The sequence below is a fragment of the Alligator sinensis genome, unplaced genomic scaffold (assembly GCF_000455745.1).
Source record: "Alligator sinensis unplaced genomic scaffold, ASM45574v1 scaffold832_2, whole genome shotgun sequence".
NCBI lineage: Eukaryota > Metazoa > Chordata > Crocodylia > Alligatoridae > Alligator > Alligator sinensis.
Window position 1 is genome coordinate 621,614 of NW_005842745.1, and position 22,161 is coordinate 643,774.

Below are 22,161 nucleotides of genomic sequence, written 5' to 3' on the forward strand. Positions count from 1 at the left end.
TCCTAAGCTCATTGAAGTTGGCCCTTCTGAAATCAAGGGCTTTAGCCTTGGTGTGAGCCCTAGACACCCTGCGTTGGATAGTGAAATCCAGCAGGTGATGATCGCTATTGCCCAGGTGGTCAAGGACCTGCAGTCCCCTCACCAGGTCATCCCTCATGGCCAGGACCAGGTCCATCAAGGCGTTACCCCTAGTGGGGCTGTGCACTTCCTGGATAAGGTGAAGGTCCTGTAATACAGCCAGGAACCTACACGAGCAGTCAGACCTGGCTGTCTGCTCCTCCCAGCAAATGTCTGGGTAGTTTAGGTCACCCATGACAATAACATCCCTTGACCTAACTGCCTCCATAAGCTGACTGGAGAAATCCTGGTCTAGTTCTTCCCCCTGGTTGGGTGGTCTGTAGTAGACACCCACTGTATGGTCCCTTTCGCCACAGTAACAACACAAACAGATAGCTGTTCCTTTGTTTGTCCATTATTTTTATAACTTTCTCATCCCAAGTTGTCCAGTCCTCAAGTTCCTTACCTCATCTTTTGAGATAAGGTACTCCAGTCCTATTCAGTTTTTGGTTTTGTTTCATTTTAGGGAAACTTATATACCTGGTTCACCTACCATACCAGTCACAGCACTCACTCACTTTTCCCACTGCCTTCTAAGGCAGTCTGTACAATTTTATTGCTTAGTTCTGGGAAGGCATAAACTATGGCTAAGAGCCTTAGCATAGCTCAGTCTGCCCACTATACTAATAAGCCATAAAATTGACTCCTTCAGTTCTGCCTTAATAGAAATGCCACTGTTGGTATTCTAAGCAGAAAAGCAGCTTTGCTGCTTAAGATATGCATCACAATTGTGGAAAGCCAATGTGGGTGGGGGGGGAGGGGTGTATTATTTGTGAGTAAATATGGTAGATGTAGGGGATGTTGGTGAGATTATCAGCATGTGGTGTGGGCATTACATGGTGTGGTTATGTAACCTACTACATATTCACCTTTTATTCTGAGGTCTGTCAGTCCCTATGAAATTAGATACCCATACGGATTATCTTGTCCTGTTTACATATCCCTTTATCAAAGAACATATATTTACTTGTTACAGTTATAGTAGATGTATGTCATGATACAGCCACTTCTGGGATGGCCATGATGTCCGTAGGGCACTGTGACTGTGCCAGCTCTGCCCTATGGGCACCTACTAATCTTGCCTGCCACAGCTTGCTGATATAAATGATGAATTGGGAGGATGCCCTTGAGTTGCTGCCCAGTCACAGTCCTGACAGACTCCTCTAAACCCTGTGGGTTGCTAGACCCCATTATTGGGTCCTACACTCAGGAGGTGCCTTATACCATTAAGCCTTATGGGCAAGATGCAGGACTCCAAAACCACCCCTTTATCGCACCCCATGTCTCACAGATGTTATGTAGACATTGTCTTCTTGTGTTGAGGCCTCAGCTTAGTCCAGCCTCAGTAACTGCGCCCTCTCACACTGGGGTCTGCTCACCCCCTGTCACTGTACCCTCTCTGGCACTGGGGTCTCCACACTATAGTGTGTCCCAATTAGGCCGCCTCCTCCCCCAATAGCCTCAGCTTGGTCCACTGGTTTAAATAACAACAGGAAGCACAAGCCTCTGGGCTACAACACAACCATAACATAAGGTCCTCACTCCAACCCCTTTTAGAAGACAAGCTTCTCTTTCAATTTACTGGACCTCCCCTGGCCACCAGTACCTATGAGCTCCTATAGCCCCTTAATCCTACCAGAATCTGGACAGGCAGTCAAGCATCTCCACTTAGCTTCCTCTATGAGAGCTCCTTCCCTCTTGGCTGCTGCCAGGGAACTAACTCTCTAGTCCCAGCCCTGAGGTTTATGTGCGCCCAGGGCCCCACCTTCTTCCAGTCAGCTGACTGGCTGCAGGTACAGGCTAATTCCCTCATTGGCCTGCTGCCACAGTAACCTGCACCTGTGGGTGTTCTGCTGGCTCCTAAGGCCCTCTCTCCGGGCAGTTTCTGCCCTCAAAGGAGCAGGCGTCTTAGTGCCCTGCAACAATTTACGTGTGATGAACAAATATGAAAAGGTTATCCCATAGAGTTTGTGACCAGATTTTCAGAGGAGCTAAGCAAGAGCACTCTGCTTTCCCTTTAACTTTAGTGTAAATCCTGAGTATTCTTCTCCTGTGAAAATTAGACCATTAACAACCACAGTCTCTTCACTGTAATACATTACCATGATATAGACTCAAACCATGAACTGCATAGCAACACATTTTTAACATTCCAGAGCTCTATGGCAGGGGTGGCCAACCTGCAGCTCCAGAGCCACACATGGCTCTTCGGAAGTTAATATCCATCTCCTTGAATCTTTGCACAAGCATACCAGCTTCCAAGTGGAAATGCATATTAACTTCTGAAGAGTTGCATGTGGCTCTGGAGCCGCAGGTGGCCCCCCCTGCTCTATGGTATTTCCAACTAGGATTTCTGTTTAAGTGCATCTTCCAAACCAACTGTAGTGTAAGTGGAATTAATCAGATCATGATATTCAGATACAGAAGTAAGGAGGAAAAGCATGATGTTTGAGATGTTTATACTTGTACCTGATTATAAGATCATAGGAGAGGAGGCCTGGAAGGGATTTCAGTCCCTGGAGAAAGATGAGTCATTCTTGCCACATACTGATGTCAGCTGTTTATGAGGAGACAGCAGCAGTGAATTGCAATGGAAAACAGGGATAGGGGAAGGAACAAAGGAGCAGAGAAGAAAAGGGAAAGCATCATCAATCATTCACATCCAAGAGAAGGCTACCAGCTAATCTAATCTAACCTAATCTAATCAGATATTTAGGGGCTTATCCTCATTCACTGAAGCCAATAGGACATTTTTTCCATCCACTTCTGTGAGACCAGCATTTGGGCATATGATTTCTGCCATATGTTAAGGAAGAAGCATTATATAAGAAATCATGAAGCTCTGTTACCACCTCTGTACACATAGACTCCACCATTGTTTCTTTTAAGCACCATTTCTGGATGTCATTTTCTTCTGACAGTGGCTTTACACTAATATAATCCTGCTGATTTAATCAGTTGCTTCTTTTTCATACAAAAATCAGAATTAGCTTACCTTGATATTTCATAGGTCATTTGGTCAGGGTACTGAACTTAGAGGGTGTATGCAGCTTCCTATTAAGAAGTTGGAACAAGTTTGTAGCTGGCCAATTCTTTATTGATTTCTAGAAGTCTCTTCTATGTTAACGCTACAGCAGGAAGGGGAATAAAAGCTATAAACACCCCTGTCTGATCAGCTACTTTGTGTACTTGCCTGACAACCCTGCATATACTAAGCAAGAATTTTTTTTTAATAGTCATCAGCAAGTGTTAAGCAGGCTGTAGGAAGCCGTTCCTGGTCAGTGCACTTTGGCAAACATTAGTAATGTCTTGCATGCAAGAAAAGCATATGTCCCATTTTGTAAAAGCTTGAATTTACAAAACTTGTTATAGAACTGCTTGTTAAGTTGATCTTCAGGAAGCACAAAGCTTGCATATAAAGATGCAGTCCTCTGAGATTCTGACAGCTACTACAGGGTGCTCAGCCACCTGAACTCCCACTGATGTCAGCTGGAATTAATGTTTAGCACACAGCTGGTGGGACTCAGCACCTCAGAAGAACCGGCCCCCAAAAATGCAATGCAGAGTCTTCATATCCAGATTTTATTTCCCCTGGAGGAGAATGAAAGACATTATTAATAAAAGCAAATGAACCAAAAATATGGTACACTCCACTAAATCTGACAGCTGTTTAATTATTAGTGAACACCTGTTGATTTTCCTGAAGGCACTGAAGCAAGTAAACTAAGGTGCTGAAAAGAATGAAACAGGATGTCAAATGAAGACATAAGGTAAAAGTAATGAAAGAATTAGATGTATTGCAATAAAATCCCAAAGGAGTTTCATTAAATCATCTATGGAATAAATAAGAAATATAATAAAAATTGTCAATGAATGAACAGCATTTGACATTCAGGGTTTTGGTACCAATGCAAATGAAAGGGTTGAATCTCCAAATGGGCACCCATAGCTTTGAGATGCCCAAAATTGACTGACAATTTTGAAATTCTGAGCATAAAGTTATCTACAATACAGTTTTCCGCACCTGTCTCTTTCATTAATTGGATAATAAGACATATCTCCAGTGACTTAGACTAAGGTATGAAGTACAAGTGTTAGGTAGCGATAATACCGCTGGATCGGAAATTCCTCTGCATACTCCTAGTTTTGCCTGCTTAATATGTGCTGCATGTCAGCAGATTATTCGCGTCTTATAGGAAGCATGGGAAGTTGGCCATGAAGATCTTACGTACGCTTTACTACACAACCTTGACATCTTGAAGTGTTTTTTTTTCCCTTGCTCACTGTGTTTCCATTCATGAAATATCTTGGAATATATATGTGATGGCTTATACAGTTTGTGGTATTTCTCAGTTCTTTTAAGTAAAATAGGTAGTTTGGTGGGAGTTTTGGCTTTTCCAAAAAAGGACAAAACATTTCATATTGTCCATTCCTCGTGGCCTGGCTTTACTCTGACTCCATCTCTCTCTCCCTCTCTTATATTGTCTCGGCAGGTGCTGGCCTGGATGGAGTTGAAGAAATTAAGCGTCACCCTTTCTTTGTTACTATAGACTGGAATGTAAGTAGAGCAGTATTGTTTCTAATTGTACTATGGGATTTGGTAGAATTAGTGAATACCAGCTGGAAACTGGATCTGTCATGTAAAAAAAACAAAAGAAAAGCTTACTTGAATGAAATCTGCAATACATGACCTGAGAGTTAAAACCTTTTGATTGGCATCCATGTTTCTCTTTTAACACCAAAGAAAATGAAGGTACATTCAGCATCCACCGCTTTTTCAAACTTCTTGTTTATATTTTGTTTAATCAGCTGGCTCATTATGATACAATTTGAATCTCTTCCCAGAGGTCCACAGAATAATTACTACATTGCACTCTGAAGAACTTAATGCCCCAAACCAAGGAGCTGGAGTATAATGGAGCAGCTCTAAATAAAGAATTCCTGCGCCATTTCGTATTGAAAGCAAAACAAAGCTTATGGTCTTCATTTGGAAAAAGGCACTGCTGGAGAAAGCTCTCTGTTGATCTGCGTCTTTCTATCTATGTGTTTATATATCCCCAGTAAAATTATTAGGCCCATGTCTGTAGGCCTGCTGAGCTGTGTTTAGTACAGAACCAGAGACAAAAAGATGGCTATATGCCACCTTTGTGTTTTGCAAAGCCAGAGGCTGCCAGGAACCAGTTTACGTCCAGGGTAATTTAGAGCAGCCTTGGGACTATCCTAATTTATGGCTACTAATAGCAGCCTCAAGGGACAGTGTGGGCTGACAGAGATTGCAAAGCACAAAAGTGCTCTAGTTATGTCACAGCCTTTCTTGTACATCCCTCTGCTAAGAAGGCAGGCAGGGTGCTTTTTAAGAGCTGTTGTAGGTGGCTGGACAGCTCCTGAAGTATCCTATGCTGTAAGAACATTCAGTCATCCAGTAGCTTTCTTACTCCTTTTTGTCACTATAGGCACAACTCATCCAAAGCCCAGGCTAAGGACTCATCCTTACATATTGTGATGAGAACTATAGAAAAGCATAAAGTAGCTCAGTGTGTAAAGACTAGATTCTTCATTATAGAGCATGCAGTTCAGCCATCCAGAGCAGGAAGCAGCAGCTTTCCATCTAAATGGTGACTGCCTACTGAGGTGACAGACTAATTTTGTTTCAACATTTGAAATTGGCACAGCAGACATTTTAACAAAAGTAACACTGTGCAAATAAGAAGTGTTTAACATGACGCAGGAGACAGTAGGCAATAGTTTGTCTTACTGCAGTCAGTTACATCTTATAGACTAAGTACAGATGGTCAAATAGCCTGAGGCTGAATTGATCCAATCTTCTCACATTAGTCTAATCTGCATAGATAGAACCAATAAGCAAGTGAACAGACATTCACTTTTGATTCCAGAAATGCAGCCACATGCCTGCAGTGGCCCAGGCCAGAAGCTAGGGGGTGCTAGAGCATGCTCCCTGCTTTGCTGGAACAGACAGCTTGGACCAAGGCTAGCCTGGCCACCTTGCAAGGGGGAGGGAGTAGAGGGGGGAGGTGCAAAACATCCTGGGATGCTGGAGAACTGTGAGTTAACTTGAATACAGAGGGGATCTGGGACAGAAGTTCAATAAACCAATTTAATTAAATCAGTTAAGTCTGATACTACCTCTATGCAGGTTTATCTTAAACCAGTTTAACCCATTTTGAAAGCAGCTTATGTGCACTGAACTTCTGTTATGTTACAAATTTGAACTGGTTTCCAATTACTTATAACAATTTATGTGTAATCTCTGTCCCTAGCCATAATGATTTCACATCATAATTCAGGTAAACACCTGATTCAAACTTCTAACAGGTTTAAAATGAGCCTCTGGTGTAGTTTCCGATTTGGAACTACCACTAATACAAATTCAGGTTTTATTCAAAGGTACAAACTTTTAGGTAACAATAAATGTATAGACTTTTCTTGTTCTTCCTGGGTCTCTGGTTCTTGGACTTTTCTGCTGGCCAGATCCTTTAAAATTCACTAATCTCATTTTATCTGATGTCTTTTATGGTATTTCTGTGGCACCAGTCACTCTAGTATTAACATTGTATTCACTGGACATGTGACATGAAGCAAGTCACATGGCTACTATTGTAACTTCTGTTTGAGGGAAAACAGTGTGAATGTACCTGAACCAGTCAGATTCTAACCTTTTTCCCTGGCTTCATAAAGAAGTTAATCCCTTAGAAAACACTGAGTTCATTTGAACCCATATCATTTCAAACTACAGGCAGTGTATGTCCATGAAAGCATGCTTTATACCCTCAAAGCTCAGGAACCAGCTTTGAACTGAACTCAGAGGAGTTGGCACATCACCTGGTAGTGTGCTAGGAGATGATAAAATGATTTTCACTTTCAACCCAGCTGATTGTCCTCCCATTTCTCCAAGCATTACATTCTCGAATTCTCTCTCTATTTCCAGTTTTTACTAATATTTACATTTCAGGTTGATCTTTCCATATTTAAATAGTAAGGCCCAGGGATGAAGAGGTTTAGGAAATAAGTCTTCATCTCCCACTTCAAAGAAAAGTATCCTAGTCTCAGGACATGGGGTAGGCAAGGTCAAGTACATCCTCCTTCCCTCCTGTTGGAGATGGTCCACTGGACAACCAAGAGGAAAAGAGATGTAGGGCTGGAAAAGACCAAGCCAGAGGCATCCTTGCCTTGTAGTTCAGGGTGATGGGCATGGCCAGAGAGGGCATCCTGGGGTCTGGCCCCTACACTCAATGTTGAGTATGTGATTTGCATTGAGTTAGTCATTGGATAAAATGGATAAATAGCAATGAGAGCAGGGCAGTACCCAATACTGACTTATTCTCCTTTGGCTCCACATAGCTTTTCCTCCTGGCTGCCCAATGGGCCACCTTTAACAGTAAGGGTAGAGGGTACTCTTCATCCTGCTCTCTGGTAGTTAGGACACTTCCTTGGGAGCTAGGAGAAAGATCAGGCCCTGCTCCAGCTGGCATAGCGACCCTCAGATGCATTGTGACTGCATTAGCTACAGTGCGCTTGGGAACTGCTCAGTTCTAACCACACTGTAGGGCTCAGATAAATCACTCCAATCCAATGTGATTAATGTTTAGAGTGCACCTGTAGGATGGGTAAGTGTCATAAAACACCAATGCATTAACCTGGGCTATATTTACAGAATTTTCTCTGTACCTATCCAGCCTTAATTTGACATCACTTAAGCCCTTTTTCTAAACAGCAGACGTTCAGGTGGACTGTGTTCATTTCAAAATGGCTTGAGTCAGCATGAGCTTGGCAGTAAAAGCCAGGCCTTTATGTCTAAATAAAAAGATGCATCCAGCTGTTAACAAGCCCTCCATAGACTGAAAGAGACCGAACTGGGCAGTAGGAATGCATCAGAACAGATGTGTAGTACTAATTTTCTATGAAATGCTTGACATCAGCTTGCAGGCTGTTAGCAAAGATCAACACTTGTGAGCCAGAATGTGAATACTGGCATTTTTTTACAGCTAAAATCATTAAGATCATCAATAGGCAAGGGGCAAAGTGTCTCTTGGATTGCCTGTCCCCTTGAAAGTACTGTGGCAGCTGTGGTTGACAAGGGACACCAAAGCTGACAGTCAGAAGCTTTCAGGGACTGTTGGGAAATCATTTTCTGCCAGTAGTCCTCTGGATGGATCACACTTATTGCCAGCGATCAGACTGAGTGAGACTCTTCTGATTGTCTCAGTGTAAGAGAATTTTTTTTTAACCAGCCTTTACCCAATGCAGCAGTTATTTGATGACTGGGGAAGCAACCACCAAATGTAATTCTAATGGGAAAGGAGACTCAAAACTGAATATAGAGTTAGTTTCTCCCTCCAAATATGTACAGGATGCCTAGATGCCTAATGGACTCCTTGAAAATGCAGATAGATCAACAGACCAATGAATAGCTGAGATGTCTGTTTCACAAAGATACCTATCAAAGTTGAGTTAGGTTATGTTAGTGGAGGTCTCAGTCTCTGGACCACATATCTTCCTCTTGGGATAATCACTTCTCATGTGTTTTTTCCATCTTGCTCTCTCTCTGAACAGTCACACACACAGCATGTTCCAGACAGTCTGTCTGATGTAAATGAGGCAGCCAGCAAAATGAATAGCTATGTGCAGTGTAAGGAAAGAGCCTTGCTGTGCCGGCACTTCAAGTCTACCAAATACAGCATCCGTGATGCAGAGTCAGCATGTAAAAAAGGAAAAAAGAAAAAATAAGCGTGATCCTGGAATGCATAGGCATTGCCGAGGTTAAATGCCTCCTTGCTGCCCATACACACCATCCCAACGTCTCAGTCTCCAAGGAAAGCACTGATTAAAGATACTCATATGTGCTTCAGATTAAGACACACTGAAATAGATTCCTTGCCTTGATCAGTAAGCAAAAGGAATGGAAACTTTCCCTTAAATCATTTGGTAGCATTAGCAGAACCAGTCCCTTGGCTTTCTCTTTTACCCCTGAAATACAAGCTACAAGGAGGGTTGGAAGGCACATTGTGAAATCAGGGAGAAGGAGTAGCCAAAATGCAGTGCAGCTGGGAGCTATCTCCAGCCATGCAGGATCCTTAAAGAGCCATATTACAGATGATACCATTCAAACATCCCACAGGCTGATCTAACATGCACCAGGACTGGGGCAGGGACAGCAGACTGGAGAGCTGTAAGCCTTGCTCTGCTGCACCTAGCAGAAGCTGAACGCTGCAGAGAATCTACTTCTGTATCAAGGGCCATCAGGGAATAATGGCCAGGAGGAACAGTATATGCTTCCAAGTACCACTCCAATCAGCCCCTTGAAAACTGAGGAACATCCCCATGGATGAATGAAGTCAGCTGCTTTCCTGGTGCTACCTGAGATGAGTTTATACATCAGGTGGTCATCTTCCAAGTAGGGGCAATTTGAGAGTATTAAATGTATGTGGGAGGCCAAGAGAAACCTGGTTGCTGTGCATGTGTCCTCAGCCAGTGGGCACACAGGCAGGCAGGTTGGGTTTTGATATCTACCACTTCTCCCTCAAAAATCACACTGTACTTCCTTGAGTTTACCCAGTCCAGGTACTTCAACTGAGGCCATGTTTTACCATATTTCAACCACAGGCACCTTTTCATGGATAGGAATGTTGGTGATAGGTCCTTCAACCACTGTGCAGCAAATGGGAAATAAATAACAGCAGCAATACAGGGACTTGAGCTATTAAGGCTTGATTCTTAAGTGAGCCTGCCTTCTGCTTAGTTGTAGGAGGGAAGCTGGCCCCAAGTCCCTTATCCTTGGCTACCTGCCCCTAGCATAAGCTAAAGCTGAAGGGAGGTAACTTTAACTTCATTGTAAGGTCCTCTTGCTCCACCAGACCCCCTCCCTTCTCATCCCTATCCCAGACACGCATCTCTCCATTGCTGCATTCTTCCCCTTTACATCAAGACAGAGGGTTGTGGTATAGGAGCACTCTTTGCCAATTTTACGCTATCCGTGATTATTTCAACCTTGTAATTCTTAAGTGAAAATGTCCAGGCAATTCAAGTGCAATTTGTATTGCATTAAGTGGCTGAAATTGAATAATGGATAATCTAGTCTCTAGTTCTTAATTCACATGCCCAAATTGCAACTCAGATTAATCCCTGTGAAAAACTCCCCGGCATTGCTAGTGCTACTGCAACAACAGCTGTAAGTCTACACTTCCCAGCATGAAACAGAAAAGACATCACTTTGGTGAATCTTGGTCTCAGTGCTAGGAAGCTTTCCCCAGACCATCCTGGCACAAATTTGGTGATTTTCTTTTAGACAAGCGAATTGACAAAGATTTTTTTGAGGATGTAATGATTAACTTTATCCCTTCAGGGTTGGGATAGTTAGACAAGCTTTCCAATGTAAGGCATTCTTCATCAGATCACCTGATATTTGATATCACCCCCAAAAATCTTTGCTTCTTGCATAAATTCCTGCACCATCATGGCTACAACATCACCCTAGTACTACCAAAAATAAGTGGATTATTTTTTAGATTAAAAGCCAAGGCTGGGATTTTCAAAGTAACCTTAGGCAGTTAGGTATCTAATTCCCACTGCATTTCATGTACCTAGTTTCTACAGCATTTAGGACAATGTTCTCCCTAAGGCAAATGAATAGGGCTCCCATTGACTTTAAATTGATTAAAAACACCAGTGTCTAAGGGCAGAATTTGTACCCATATTTTTTCTTCTTTTTTTAATCCCCTCCTTACAGGTCAGGCCTGAAGAATTTTTAGATTTCCACAAGGTCTGTGAAATCCATTTTTGCAGACCTCAGTCAGAAGAGCTGAAAAGCAGCTTTTTCATAGGATCATCTAGATAAAATGCCAATCTGGGACTTTATTTATCACAAAGTAGCAAATTATTGTCCTTCTGTCAAATGCCTTCAGTAGCTGAAGGAGGGAGTGGGGAAGGGAGACCATTCAAAGTCTGTTTCCTTTACCCAAACTACTTGCATCATAGAGATAAAAGTCTATTAACAATACAAATGAACTAAATTATAGATGTTATCAGCAGCAGAAACAGGCCCCAAGGTCTGAATTCTGGTAGCTCTTCTGTCATTTTGAAACAGTTTCATCTAGTTAAGGATGAACATTTAAAAGGTGGTTCAGCTTGTTGTTTGCTTATTGGCTTTTCAGTGACAGTTGTATGTATCAAGGGAGTTTATTCCCTTATATCATTGCAACCAGCCACATCTTTCTATTTCTGGAAAGTATACAGGTCTTCATCAAAGAAACTCATTCAGTGCAAGGAATGACTAAATACTATTTAATTATATTAAATCATTTTCTTTTTCTTGATATGTGCAAGTCACCTGCACAAGGTATTTTACATCTCTATCTTTTCATGCATACATTTATGAAAGGAAAAGATTATGATAAATGAAAGATTGCTAAATTATAAGGAACAGATACAAGTCCCAGAACTTTGCTGCCAGCCTCTGTGGTACATTACAGGAGTCCCAGTGGAAGAAATGTCCATTGACTAACCAAGCAGCAAAGACCAAGACCGAAAGTTTAGCGAAGCCTAACAGCAAAACAAATTAAGTAGTATTGACTTTCCATCAGAACTCCATCCTGTAGAAAATTATGGCATTCCTAAATTTGTCTTTTGTCCCAAATCAGGGGTATCAAAGTTTTGGGTGGGATGGAACCAGTGTAACATCTTGTTTCATTTCAGTTTAGTTCAGCATTAGCCTGTGCCTTTCTGAGCTGCCACGGTGCTTCATGGTAGCTAGCATACTGTGGCCAAGTGATTCCCAAGAAACGCTTTGGTGGTTCAACCAAAGGAGGGATCACTATCCATCCGGGAGGGACAGGCTGACAAAGGAAAGGCTAGTCCAAAGGAAAGAATGGGGACATGAAGTACCCTAACTTTATGTGGCATTGCATCAGTGCAAGCAGATCTGGGATGATGTAAAACTGATCCAGAACAAACCACACAAGGCAAAATGTTTACTTTGGATTTTTCCAATGCAGCATTTTAAAGATTCAGCAGTAAAATTTGATTGATCAAGCTCTGCATTTCCTGTTGTAAACAAATTTTGATGGAAAAGTCCTAACTGACTCCAACATTCAACTGAATATAAGAAGCATTTCTGCATGACAGAAATCTTTTCACCTGCCAAACCAGCTAAAATCTTGATGAGCTTCCTAAACCTTTGTCAAAAATATCAAACGTTTTGTGGGCATGGTTACAAAAAAATGTCAGGGTTAAACCTCCAAATTATATGTGGCTTTGGATGGTATTAATTCCCAAACTGCTAGAGGTTTCTGTGCATTCTGGGGATGATTCAATTATGTATTAATTTGAATATATTAATTGCAAGATGTTCAAAGAGGGAGGAAAGAAATGAGAAACATAAAGAAGCTTAGATACTTATCCAAGTCTGTATGCCAGAATCATAGAAGAGTAGGGAAGGAAGGGACCTCAGATGGTCATCTAGTGTAACCCATTACTGAAGGCAGGATCATCCGTATCCAAACTATCCCATACAAGTGCTTGTCTAACCTATTCCTAAAACTATACAAACAACCATGTCACATAACTGCAAGGCATATTGCCAAAAAAAAATAAATCCACCAAAAACATTCTAACATGCCACAGGTAAAGTTGAGGGATGAGGGCATCCTTCATCAACACACCCTGCGTTATGTCATTCTCACATCTATTGATCATAACAGCTGGTTACAGACATTAAAAAAAATGACTCTGTACTTTAAACTCAGCATGCTCCTACGCCGAGCTCAGTTCATGCCCAGAAGAGGCATCGCGTTAGATGGACCCAGCTCACCCAATATCTGTATAGATCAGACACTTTAGTGTACTTTTTTGGTGCTTTTAGCTAATAGCTGATTGAATCAGCTTTAGGTAAAAGCACCAAAAAGCCCTGCTGACGCACTCAATCTATACAGATGCTGTAGAGCTGGGTCAAACTAATGTGCTGCTTCTTCCGGTTTTGGGGGTAGTTTTGTCTGTAAGCAGCCAAAATTCCCAGTCACTAAATCTATACAGTTCAGCATGATGCACTGTAATTTCTCACATCCATCAATTGTATTTTTGTGTTATTGGCCAATATGACAGCCCCACTGTGAAGTTTTTTGTTTTACTCTGAGGCAAAATTAAACAGTCAATAACAGATCGAGAGGAGCTTCTCTCTTAAGGATACAGAAATGAAATGTGAAGGAGAAAACATTAATTCTTTCCCAGCCCTTTACAACTGTGCAGAATAGATGCACATACATTATCGATCTTGGGTACCTAAATAAAGATACCCAAATCAGCATGTGAATGCTCCAAATGTTAAATTGGATACTCCCAAATGGACACATAACTGGGGAAATTGAGCCAGATCTTGATTGCACTGAAAATTCCCACTGATTTCATTTGTATAGAATTAGGACTATAGTAGCTCAGCATCTGCCCTGTAACTTAAACCTTACCAAAAGTTATGCCAAAGATAGATGTGGACATCCTGACATTCAGAATCCAGATTGGGTCCAGATTTGCTGTATCCTTTCTTCATTTTGGTCTTTTGGATGAGCCATGCAGAAACCCACCTTTCTTTGAAGAGCTTAATTTGAAAGAAAGCATCCACATTCTTATTGCCTTGGTAAATGGCCAGTGCTTTCCTTATCCATGATGCTAGTATTTTCTTTAATTTCCTTCCTATACCATTCCAAAAGGTAGAGACGGGCCCAGACTGAAACCAGACACCTGAATGCACTCACCCTCAAAAAAGATCTAACTATAATCCTGAATCATGGTCAAAATCCAACAAAGAGTCTGCCTCTATAATAGAGTTAACCCAAAATCTTGACCTGTCCTCTCACAGTGTGTTTTGGAATCCAAATTTAGATCAAATTTTACAGCATGAGCAGGTAGAGGAGACTGAAAACCAGGATTCCTCCCTCTGTAGCTAACCCATCCTGCAACTGTGGGCAAGTCACTGAGGGTCTGATCCAAATTGTTCTTGTAAGTGCCTGAGGAGGACTTAAAAGTCTCTCAGGATATAGCACAATACAGGCACTCCTCACTTAACGACCGAGTTCTGTTCCTGCGACTAGGTCATTAAGCGAATTGGTTGATAAGCGAGGAGCCGCCCCCTTGATACTGCGTGCCTTGGCTTGAGACACCGCGCTGCCGTTTCAAAGACCAAAATGCTCGTACTTACGACCAGTTCTCGTACTTACGACCAGTTCTCGCTGGTCGTAAGTCCGCGCAGTCGTTAAACAGGTAGGTTGTTAAGTGAGGAGTACCTGTATGTGGTTTATGTCAGTGAGCTGCAAAACAAGGTAGGCAATCAAGAGCACCTAAAAAACCTTCAGGGGTCAAATCCAGAAGCTAGGTGTCCATGATTTCCAACTGACTTATAGGGCACAGATAGAAGTGACAATTTTCGTCCAATCTGGCCACAGAACACAGTCTATAGCCATGACCAAACACAAGTGCATGGCTGCAGACAGCTTTAAAAACAGCCGATCAGGTGAAAATAGGAACCCTCATTGTCAGATGAAGACATTTCAAAACAGAGCATCTTCTGTAACATCTGTCTGCACTGCCTCCCAGCCTTGAGCTGTTTTCAGAACAGGAGGGGCAAAAGGGAGCAGAGGAAGTTCTGTCTGGGGGTTTTTTAGCCCCCGCTGAAGGGCTGGGTGGGTGTGTTGGAGCCCCCCTGAAGTGGGGGGTGGGGCTCCAATTCACCCATCCCACCCTCCAATGCCAGCTGGGGAACCCCATAAATGAGCTCCCTGTCTTCCCTTTCCCCCCTCCAGTTCTGAAACAGGGACAGGCTGGGAGAGAAAAGCATCCATTGCTAGGGGAAACCACTTACAAGCTGGCAGCCAGCAGCTAAATTCACCTCCCTGCCTGGAACCAACAGTGAACTTCTGTTTGGTTCGGGGGATTGTTGTAACTCAGAACACTTTGTGCAAAGCTTTCTCAGTTACAGCAGGGAGTTGCACTTCTGTCTGCACCCACAGATATGACAAGAAGCTGGAAACACATGGCTCTAATATAAAGAAGTGGCAGCTTGGCTTTTGGCTGTGGCCAATAACATGGTCTAAGAGAGGACACAGGAATTATCTAATCAGAAATGGGAATGGAAATGCCAGGGAAGGATTTTGACTGAGGCTTTTTCACTGATATATGCCACTTTTCCTCTAAACTTTCCCCCAATAAGTGGTTTGTGATGCCATGTCTTTGGGGTGAGGTTGGTCCTGTCAAATTTGAAGTGCTTCCCTAGTAATTGAGCATGTGCTTTAAGAATAAGTAACACAAGTAAAGCAGCAACAGCAGTATGTGGAAAGACTAGATGAGGAAACAAGCTAGGAGGCCAGACAGGGAGTGACTGATTATCATTATCCTGGGGAGAAAATGGAATTCTTTGTATGATAAACAATTCTAACACTTTTTTTTAACTTTCTAGTACCTGAAAGGCTGAGCTATAAAGTTAATTCATGTGCTTAGCCCCAAGGGGCTGTGTCCAGATGAGCAGGGGAGTGTGGTGTGTGGTGCCACAAACCACATGTGTGGAACATTAAAACATGCCCTGTGCTGCAAATTTGCAAGACAGGGGCAAAATTTGCTACCAGGATTTCATGGTGCTGGGAACAAATTGGCTCAATGCACACTACAATAGTGTGCACTGGAACAAAGAGAGACACGGTCCTCCAGCCAGAGCATCTCTATGTTCCATTTGTACCTTGGCTGCTCCAGCACACTGGGAGCGAGGAGACGCTGGGCAAGGCCAGTTTTCCCAGAGTAGGACAATGTATCTCACAACAAAGCACTGCAGCACAGAGTAGCAACACAAATTTGTCCCACTACTGTTTGTGCCACTGAAAGCGCATGCCCCTGCTCATCTGGATGTGGCCAGTCAGTTTGTCTGTCTTGTGGAGTAAAAAGAAATGTTTTAGAACATGCTGCTATTCTCCAAGAAGAGGAAAATAAGGGAAGCAAAAAGCGAGAACTTTCTCTAGGTGAAGACCAATCAATAAAAAGGGCCTCCTCCAAGATGTTGAGTATTTTTAGTTCCCATTGAAGTGAGAGATGAGGGCACTCAGCACCTGTCAGGAGGCATTGAGCCCATGGTGAGGCCCAGAGTTTGCAAAGGGTTTTTAAAATTCTATGAAGCTGAAATAAGGGATGTGCTAATGACTAAGTTGACACATTTCATGTGTTGATGAGTGACAGTAGCAAATTACAACAGCACTTGGCTTTAATTATTCAGAGCACAGTTTCCATTATGGTGCACAACAATCAACCATTCATCTTCCTTACAGAGAAGGGGAAGCAGTTTTACACAAGCAGAACTTTTCACATTGAATTGACTATTAATTATTGTGGCCACACTCCCAACTCTGTTAGCATTAACATCCTTGTATTCCAGGGTGCTATAACATGGCCACAAACATCTGCTTCGTGCTGGTGCTGATATTGTCCTACATAATGTCTTGCCATTTATTCAACTTAGCAAATTGAAAACTAAAATGTCTGCTATTACCATATCTATGAAATTCCAAGATGACCCTGAATTTAAGATGACCCCCCAATAATTAGAGTCTATACATGGAAATTTTATAAATTTGTTATAATTTTCTATGTACAGAATCTAATTAGAGGAGGGTCATGTGCCCCTTACCAGCTCAGAGCTGCTCCACCATGGTTCAAACTTCTGTGGTCCCAGGCGCACATGCAGGCGCTGCACCCGGGAGCAGCTGACTCTGGCACAAACTGCGCCGTTTATCACATCACCTTAATGGTATATGCAGATGCACCCAGTGATCTAGCTTTCTTTACTATTCTGTCAGGGCCAGCCCAAACAAAGCACAGTGTATGTGCCTTTTTTGGTAGGCCCAGTACATTCCTTGATCTTCAGCTTTCCATTCTATTAGTTTTTTTTAGTGGCCCAAAATTTTTATTCATTTGGTCTCGGTTTACCTTGAGGGTTACTGCCACTTGTCTATGAGTGTCTAAGACTGCTTTTAACATCTGTTGCATCCATTTATTACTCAACGCTCAGGTCTGCATACCTTCAGGTATATCCCCAGCTACCCACCACTGCTCAGGCATTTGCATTTCTTGGCCTGTCATCACCTTGTGAGGACTGATCTCATGAACAGCTGCAGTCTCCCTAAGGCCCTGAGGATCAAGGATAATTTTACAGCCTAGTCTTTTCCATGTTCCCAAATACCTAACCAACCCATCTTTAATTAATTTGGATTGCCTTTTTATCAACTTGCTGTAAGCAAACCACATTTATTGACAATGACCGTTTCTTTTCCTTTGAATGCCTTTGCTAATGCTCTCTGTGCTTCTCAGGGCTAACGGCCAAACTTACATTAATTTGGTACCATTGTGCTAAAATGTGCTACTGTTTTGTCATCACTGGCATTTATAAGTTGTGTCTTTTACACAGGCAGTCAGTTTATGAGGGATAACCCAGTCCTAAATCTGAGTAGATGCTCACTTTGTCTTCTACAGGAGTTTTTTTTTCCAATGCTGCAACTATTACCACCTTGCCTGAATGTGGAACACTTTTCCCACTTTGAACTTTCATATTTTTCACAGTGACTGCTACATAACCTGTAGTGGGTTTTCCTTTTTTTTATAATAGCTGGATCCATCAACAAACTATATCCACCCGGGTTTCTCTCTTACTTTTCCAAATGGCTCCCCTCCTTTAAACCACATAACTACCTATACAATAGGGCTTTCTCTGCATATTCCTCGATACAATTTTTTGGGAACCCTGGCAGTCCTAAAAAGGACTTCAAAATCGCAATGTCTGTGGGAGCAGGCAATTTAGTGATAAGATCTATTCTCTGCTTGTCAGGACTTCTTCCCTTTTTGTTTAAAATAACATCTAAGGGAAAAAAGCACCCTTTGTTTACACAGCTGTATTTTGAGTTTCTGTAAACACTCTCTGATCCAACAAACTGTTAATTGCTAAGCTTTCCTCTACTTTCGAGGTATTCACATTGTTGGGGGAGGGGGGTAGGATCAGATCCCACAATATTAACACAAACGTTATTTAAACCACAATCTTGTTTACTCTTAACAAAGACACCCCTCACCTTTTCTTTTAGCAGTGCAACAACATCTGCACTCCCTTCTCACAACAGTATTTGGCTGTGGGGATGAGTTTACAAAGAAACCCACCAGGGGCTGCAGTTAGGATAGCCTCTTCACCTTCCTGATAATGACACATTCCAATTCACAAACAAATATTAGCACAGTTAATTAAAGCTTTCAACTTCTTAAGTATCTGTGACCTCAGAATACCACAATGGTCAGCTAACAACATCTTTTCAAACTTATCTGAACAACGGGTCCTGGGTAACTAGACACTTGGGAGAATTTACCATTCAACTCTTTAAAGTAAAAAAGCTTGTGATCTTTCAGGGAATTTTTACATGTGCTTGGGGAGGCACAGTAAGGGTGGGGCTTTAATTAGTGAGCCATGCTAATTAAAAGCACCCAAAATCACATGTATCAGCGTCCCCTGCTCTGAAAAATGGCAGTGGGGCACTTTGAATGAGCTTTAGTTTAAAGTGCCCTGCCACCATTTTTCAGTGCAGGGATGCTGATACACATGATGCCAGAGTCTGCTGAAGCGCATTAATTTCTGTACTCCAGCAGACTTGCTTAATCGAGTCTGCTCCAATGCGCTGGATTTCCAACGTGTCAGAGCTGGCTCCGTGCACATCTAAAGGAGCCCTCGGTTTCTATTTTCCTTTGGTTCTGTGTGAATTTAGATTTCCCTTTTCAAATTGCTTTATTTGTGAGAAGGGTAGTAATGATTTGATTTTTTTTCTGATTAAATGCTTTAAAGTCAAAAAGCCATTCTTCCCCTCCACTTGTTCTTGGGTGCAGACAGAAGTGACAATTTTTGCCTGATCAGGCCATAGAAAGCAGTTTATAGCTGACACCAAACAAAGGTGCACAGCTGCAGACAGCTTCAAAAATGGCTGATTGGGTGAAAAATCTGACCCCTCTTTGCATGAGATATCAGATAAAGACATTTCAAAATGTAGCATCTTTTGTAACTTGCATTTGTTGAGCTCCCAGCCTGTTGCTGTTTTCAGAATGGGAAAGGGGAAAGGGAGTGGAGGGAGAGTAGTCTGGGGGTGGTTTCAGTCCCCTGCAGAAGATGAGATGGGATACCCTGCTCTTCGGCACCAGCTGGGGAGCCCCAAGAATGAGCTCCCTCCACTGCCTTTCCCTGCTCCCATTCTAAACACAGGGAACACTGATAGAGAGCCCTGGTCATTGCTATGGGAGCCTGACTGCAGGCTTCCAGCCCAGCTAGATTCCCCTTCCCCCTGGAGCCAATAGTGAACTTCTGTTTGGTTTAGGGTAACTTTGTAACTCAGAACACTTTGCAAAAATTGGGAATTGCACTTCTGTCTGTAGCCCTTAGCTGAGGAAGGGTTCCTTACCATTGCCTGTCTCAGTACTCCCCTTTGTATCACATTTTTGAACTGCACAAAGTCAGTGTAGCTATAATGGATGCTAGTGACAACAAGGAGCTGAACTGGAGGTGCCAGGCAGTTTTACCCTTTCTCAGCTCATGGGGGAGCTGAGAATTTGCTTTGGTTCCCCTTGGCTTTATTATTTTTTTCATGCTCTACCAGCCTCTTCAGCAATTTTGCCATGGGCAAACTATCTATGTTGTTTTGCTTTTTGTACTGTAGCATTTTATGCCATACTTCCACCCTAAGGGTATCAACTGGCTTTTCCTTACCCTTTTATTTTCCTTCTATCATTTGCAATGTTTTCTGGAATCCTGCCCTGCCTCAGCCATCTTACAAGCATTCTTCAAAGACATTTCTTGCAACACTGCCATCTGTGCCTTTAAATTTTCTATCTCCTGACTCTGTTTCTCTTCCTTTTCTATCTCTTGCTCTTACTGATAGCACTTATCCTGCAACTCTGCACTTTTCTGCTTTCCCATGCCAACTCCTTGGCCAGTCCTTTAGCTACCATAAACAGGCCCTGTAATGCTGCTAAGTTCTTAGTCTTTTTATCTGGGCATGGACTTTCCTCAGAGGTGATCCAATAGGACCACTACTTACAAAAATCCTCTAAAGTGTTCTCCTCATTCTCAAATGCCCCCTTGCCCCAAACCTGGGGCACAGTAGACTCTGGCACCCATTTCTCAAACTCTTCTACTTCTGTTGCCATGGTGTTAGTTTTGGAAGGGGAAAGGTCCCTAAATCAGATATTCCCTTCTTGCCTATGATCCTGTATGGTCTCAGCGAGTCCCTCTCCCCATGAGTCAAGGTTACAACCCGTGGAGCCCAGGAAGGTTCATTAAATGTGGATATTCCAATCTCTGTTCACCCTCTGAAGCCACCAACCTGCTTTTGCCTACTCAGGGACACCAAATCTGTTACACTCAATTTTGATTAAGGGGTGGCATGAACAGAATGAAATGATCAGTGATCCTACCCATTCTAGTCTCAAATCCAAATTTAATGAGCACAAAAGCAATGCCACTACTCAAGCAAATAGTCTGTAAAGATATTCTTACACTGCCTTCCAAATGATGCATGATGACTTAACTACCTAGGTGTCATCATGATGCCGGGGGTCGCAGTTTAGATCAGCTTGGTCTCCTCTGGCTGGTGATAGCTCCCCAAATATAGTTGTTTCCTTAGGCTTTTATACCCTTTTATAGTCCTCTTCTGTATACTTCATGCTATATATCCTCACCAATTACCTTTTACAGTAGTTGTTTCCTTATCAATCTGTCACCCTCTTTCACCCTCATCTTATTTCTTTCTGAACTTACTTCTCCCCTACTGAGCTATCCTTGGGTTTTGTTTAACTTCTCTCTTCTATATTATTTTCCTACATTCTACAGCTATCTACATTTTGTTTTGCATACAGCAGTTGCTTACACTACCTCTGTGCTTAGTTGCCTCTGTGTGCACATCACTTGCAGCTCATGGTGTCCATTTGAAGAAAAGGGGAAAAAGGTGTCAATTCTGCCAAGACAGCATTTCAGGCTTACAAGGGAATCCAAGCTGGAGCTGCTGTGCCACTTCCACTGCTCCCAGGCTGGCTGTGGCCAGAGCAACAATGTGCTCCATGTCCTAGGCTGGAGCAGGGACACAGCCTGCTGGCCCCAGAGCAAGTGTAAACAGCAGAGGGAAGCAGGCAGGGGGCCAGAGGCTGTGGGGTTGGGAAGTGCTGTGGGGGCACCAGGCAGGGGGGCCCAAAGCAGCAGGGCAGAAGCAATGTGGGGGCAGGCAGCAGCTGTGACTCTGACCCTGTCCTAGGGTCAGAGAAAGAGCAGCTGACAGCCCCCACTCTCCACCCCCCTCACTGCCTCCTACTCAGTTCCAAGACGGGCTTTTTTCCCCACTTTAAATGGGGAGGAAAGGGAGGCTCATCTTGGAATTGAGTAAATACAGTGATTTAGCTATACTGTAGATAATACTGTGCATTAGGGCTGTACAAAGCTTCAGTCGCTGGTTCGATTCGGTGGAGATTTGACCCGATTCGGTCGCCAAATCTCCGAATCCAAACCAAATCAGGAGCCTCTTTAATCTCTCCGAATCGAATAGGAACCCTCCAAATCGAGATTTGATGATTTGAACATGGACACAGCTTTAAATGTTTTTTCCACATACTTCAAGGTACCAGGCAGCTCGTGAATGCTGAAATGGTGGGGTGGGTAGAGTGTCCCATGGGAGTTTGGTGGGGAGGGGAGGGCGGTCCCCAGTGTACTCAGCAGCAGACCTGGAAGTGGACCAGAAGCACTTTTGGTCCACTTCCAGGTCCATTGTGGAGAGTGCAGGGGACCCTCCTCCTGCCCCCTGGTTCAGTGACTGGTGCCTCCTGGATCTGGGGGGGCACCCAGGGTCCCCCCACAGCTGATTGCCAAGCTAGGGAGGAATGGGGGGGTCCATCACGAAGCATGCAGGAGGCCCTCCCATGCTCCTGTGGGACGCTCCATCCATCCCACCATCTCAGCGTTCACGAGCTGTACTTGGTACCTCGAGG

General features: G+C 43.1%; 1 protein-coding gene across 5 annotated transcripts in view; it reads left to right on the plus strand.

The window, feature by feature from the left end:
* The window catches only part of RPS6KA2 (ribosomal protein S6 kinase A2), a 460,482-nt gene that overhangs the window by 386,385 nt on the left and 51,936 nt on the right, over positions 1-22,161 (plus strand). For all 5 annotated transcript variants that reach the window (XM_014525104.2, XM_025216519.1, XM_025216520.1 and 2 more), the window contains exon 11: positions 4,611-4,675. In XM_014525104.2, coding sequence (XP_014380590.1) covers positions 4,611-4,675 — 65 coding nt within the window. The remainder of the gene's footprint in view (positions 1-4,610; positions 4,676-22,161) is intronic.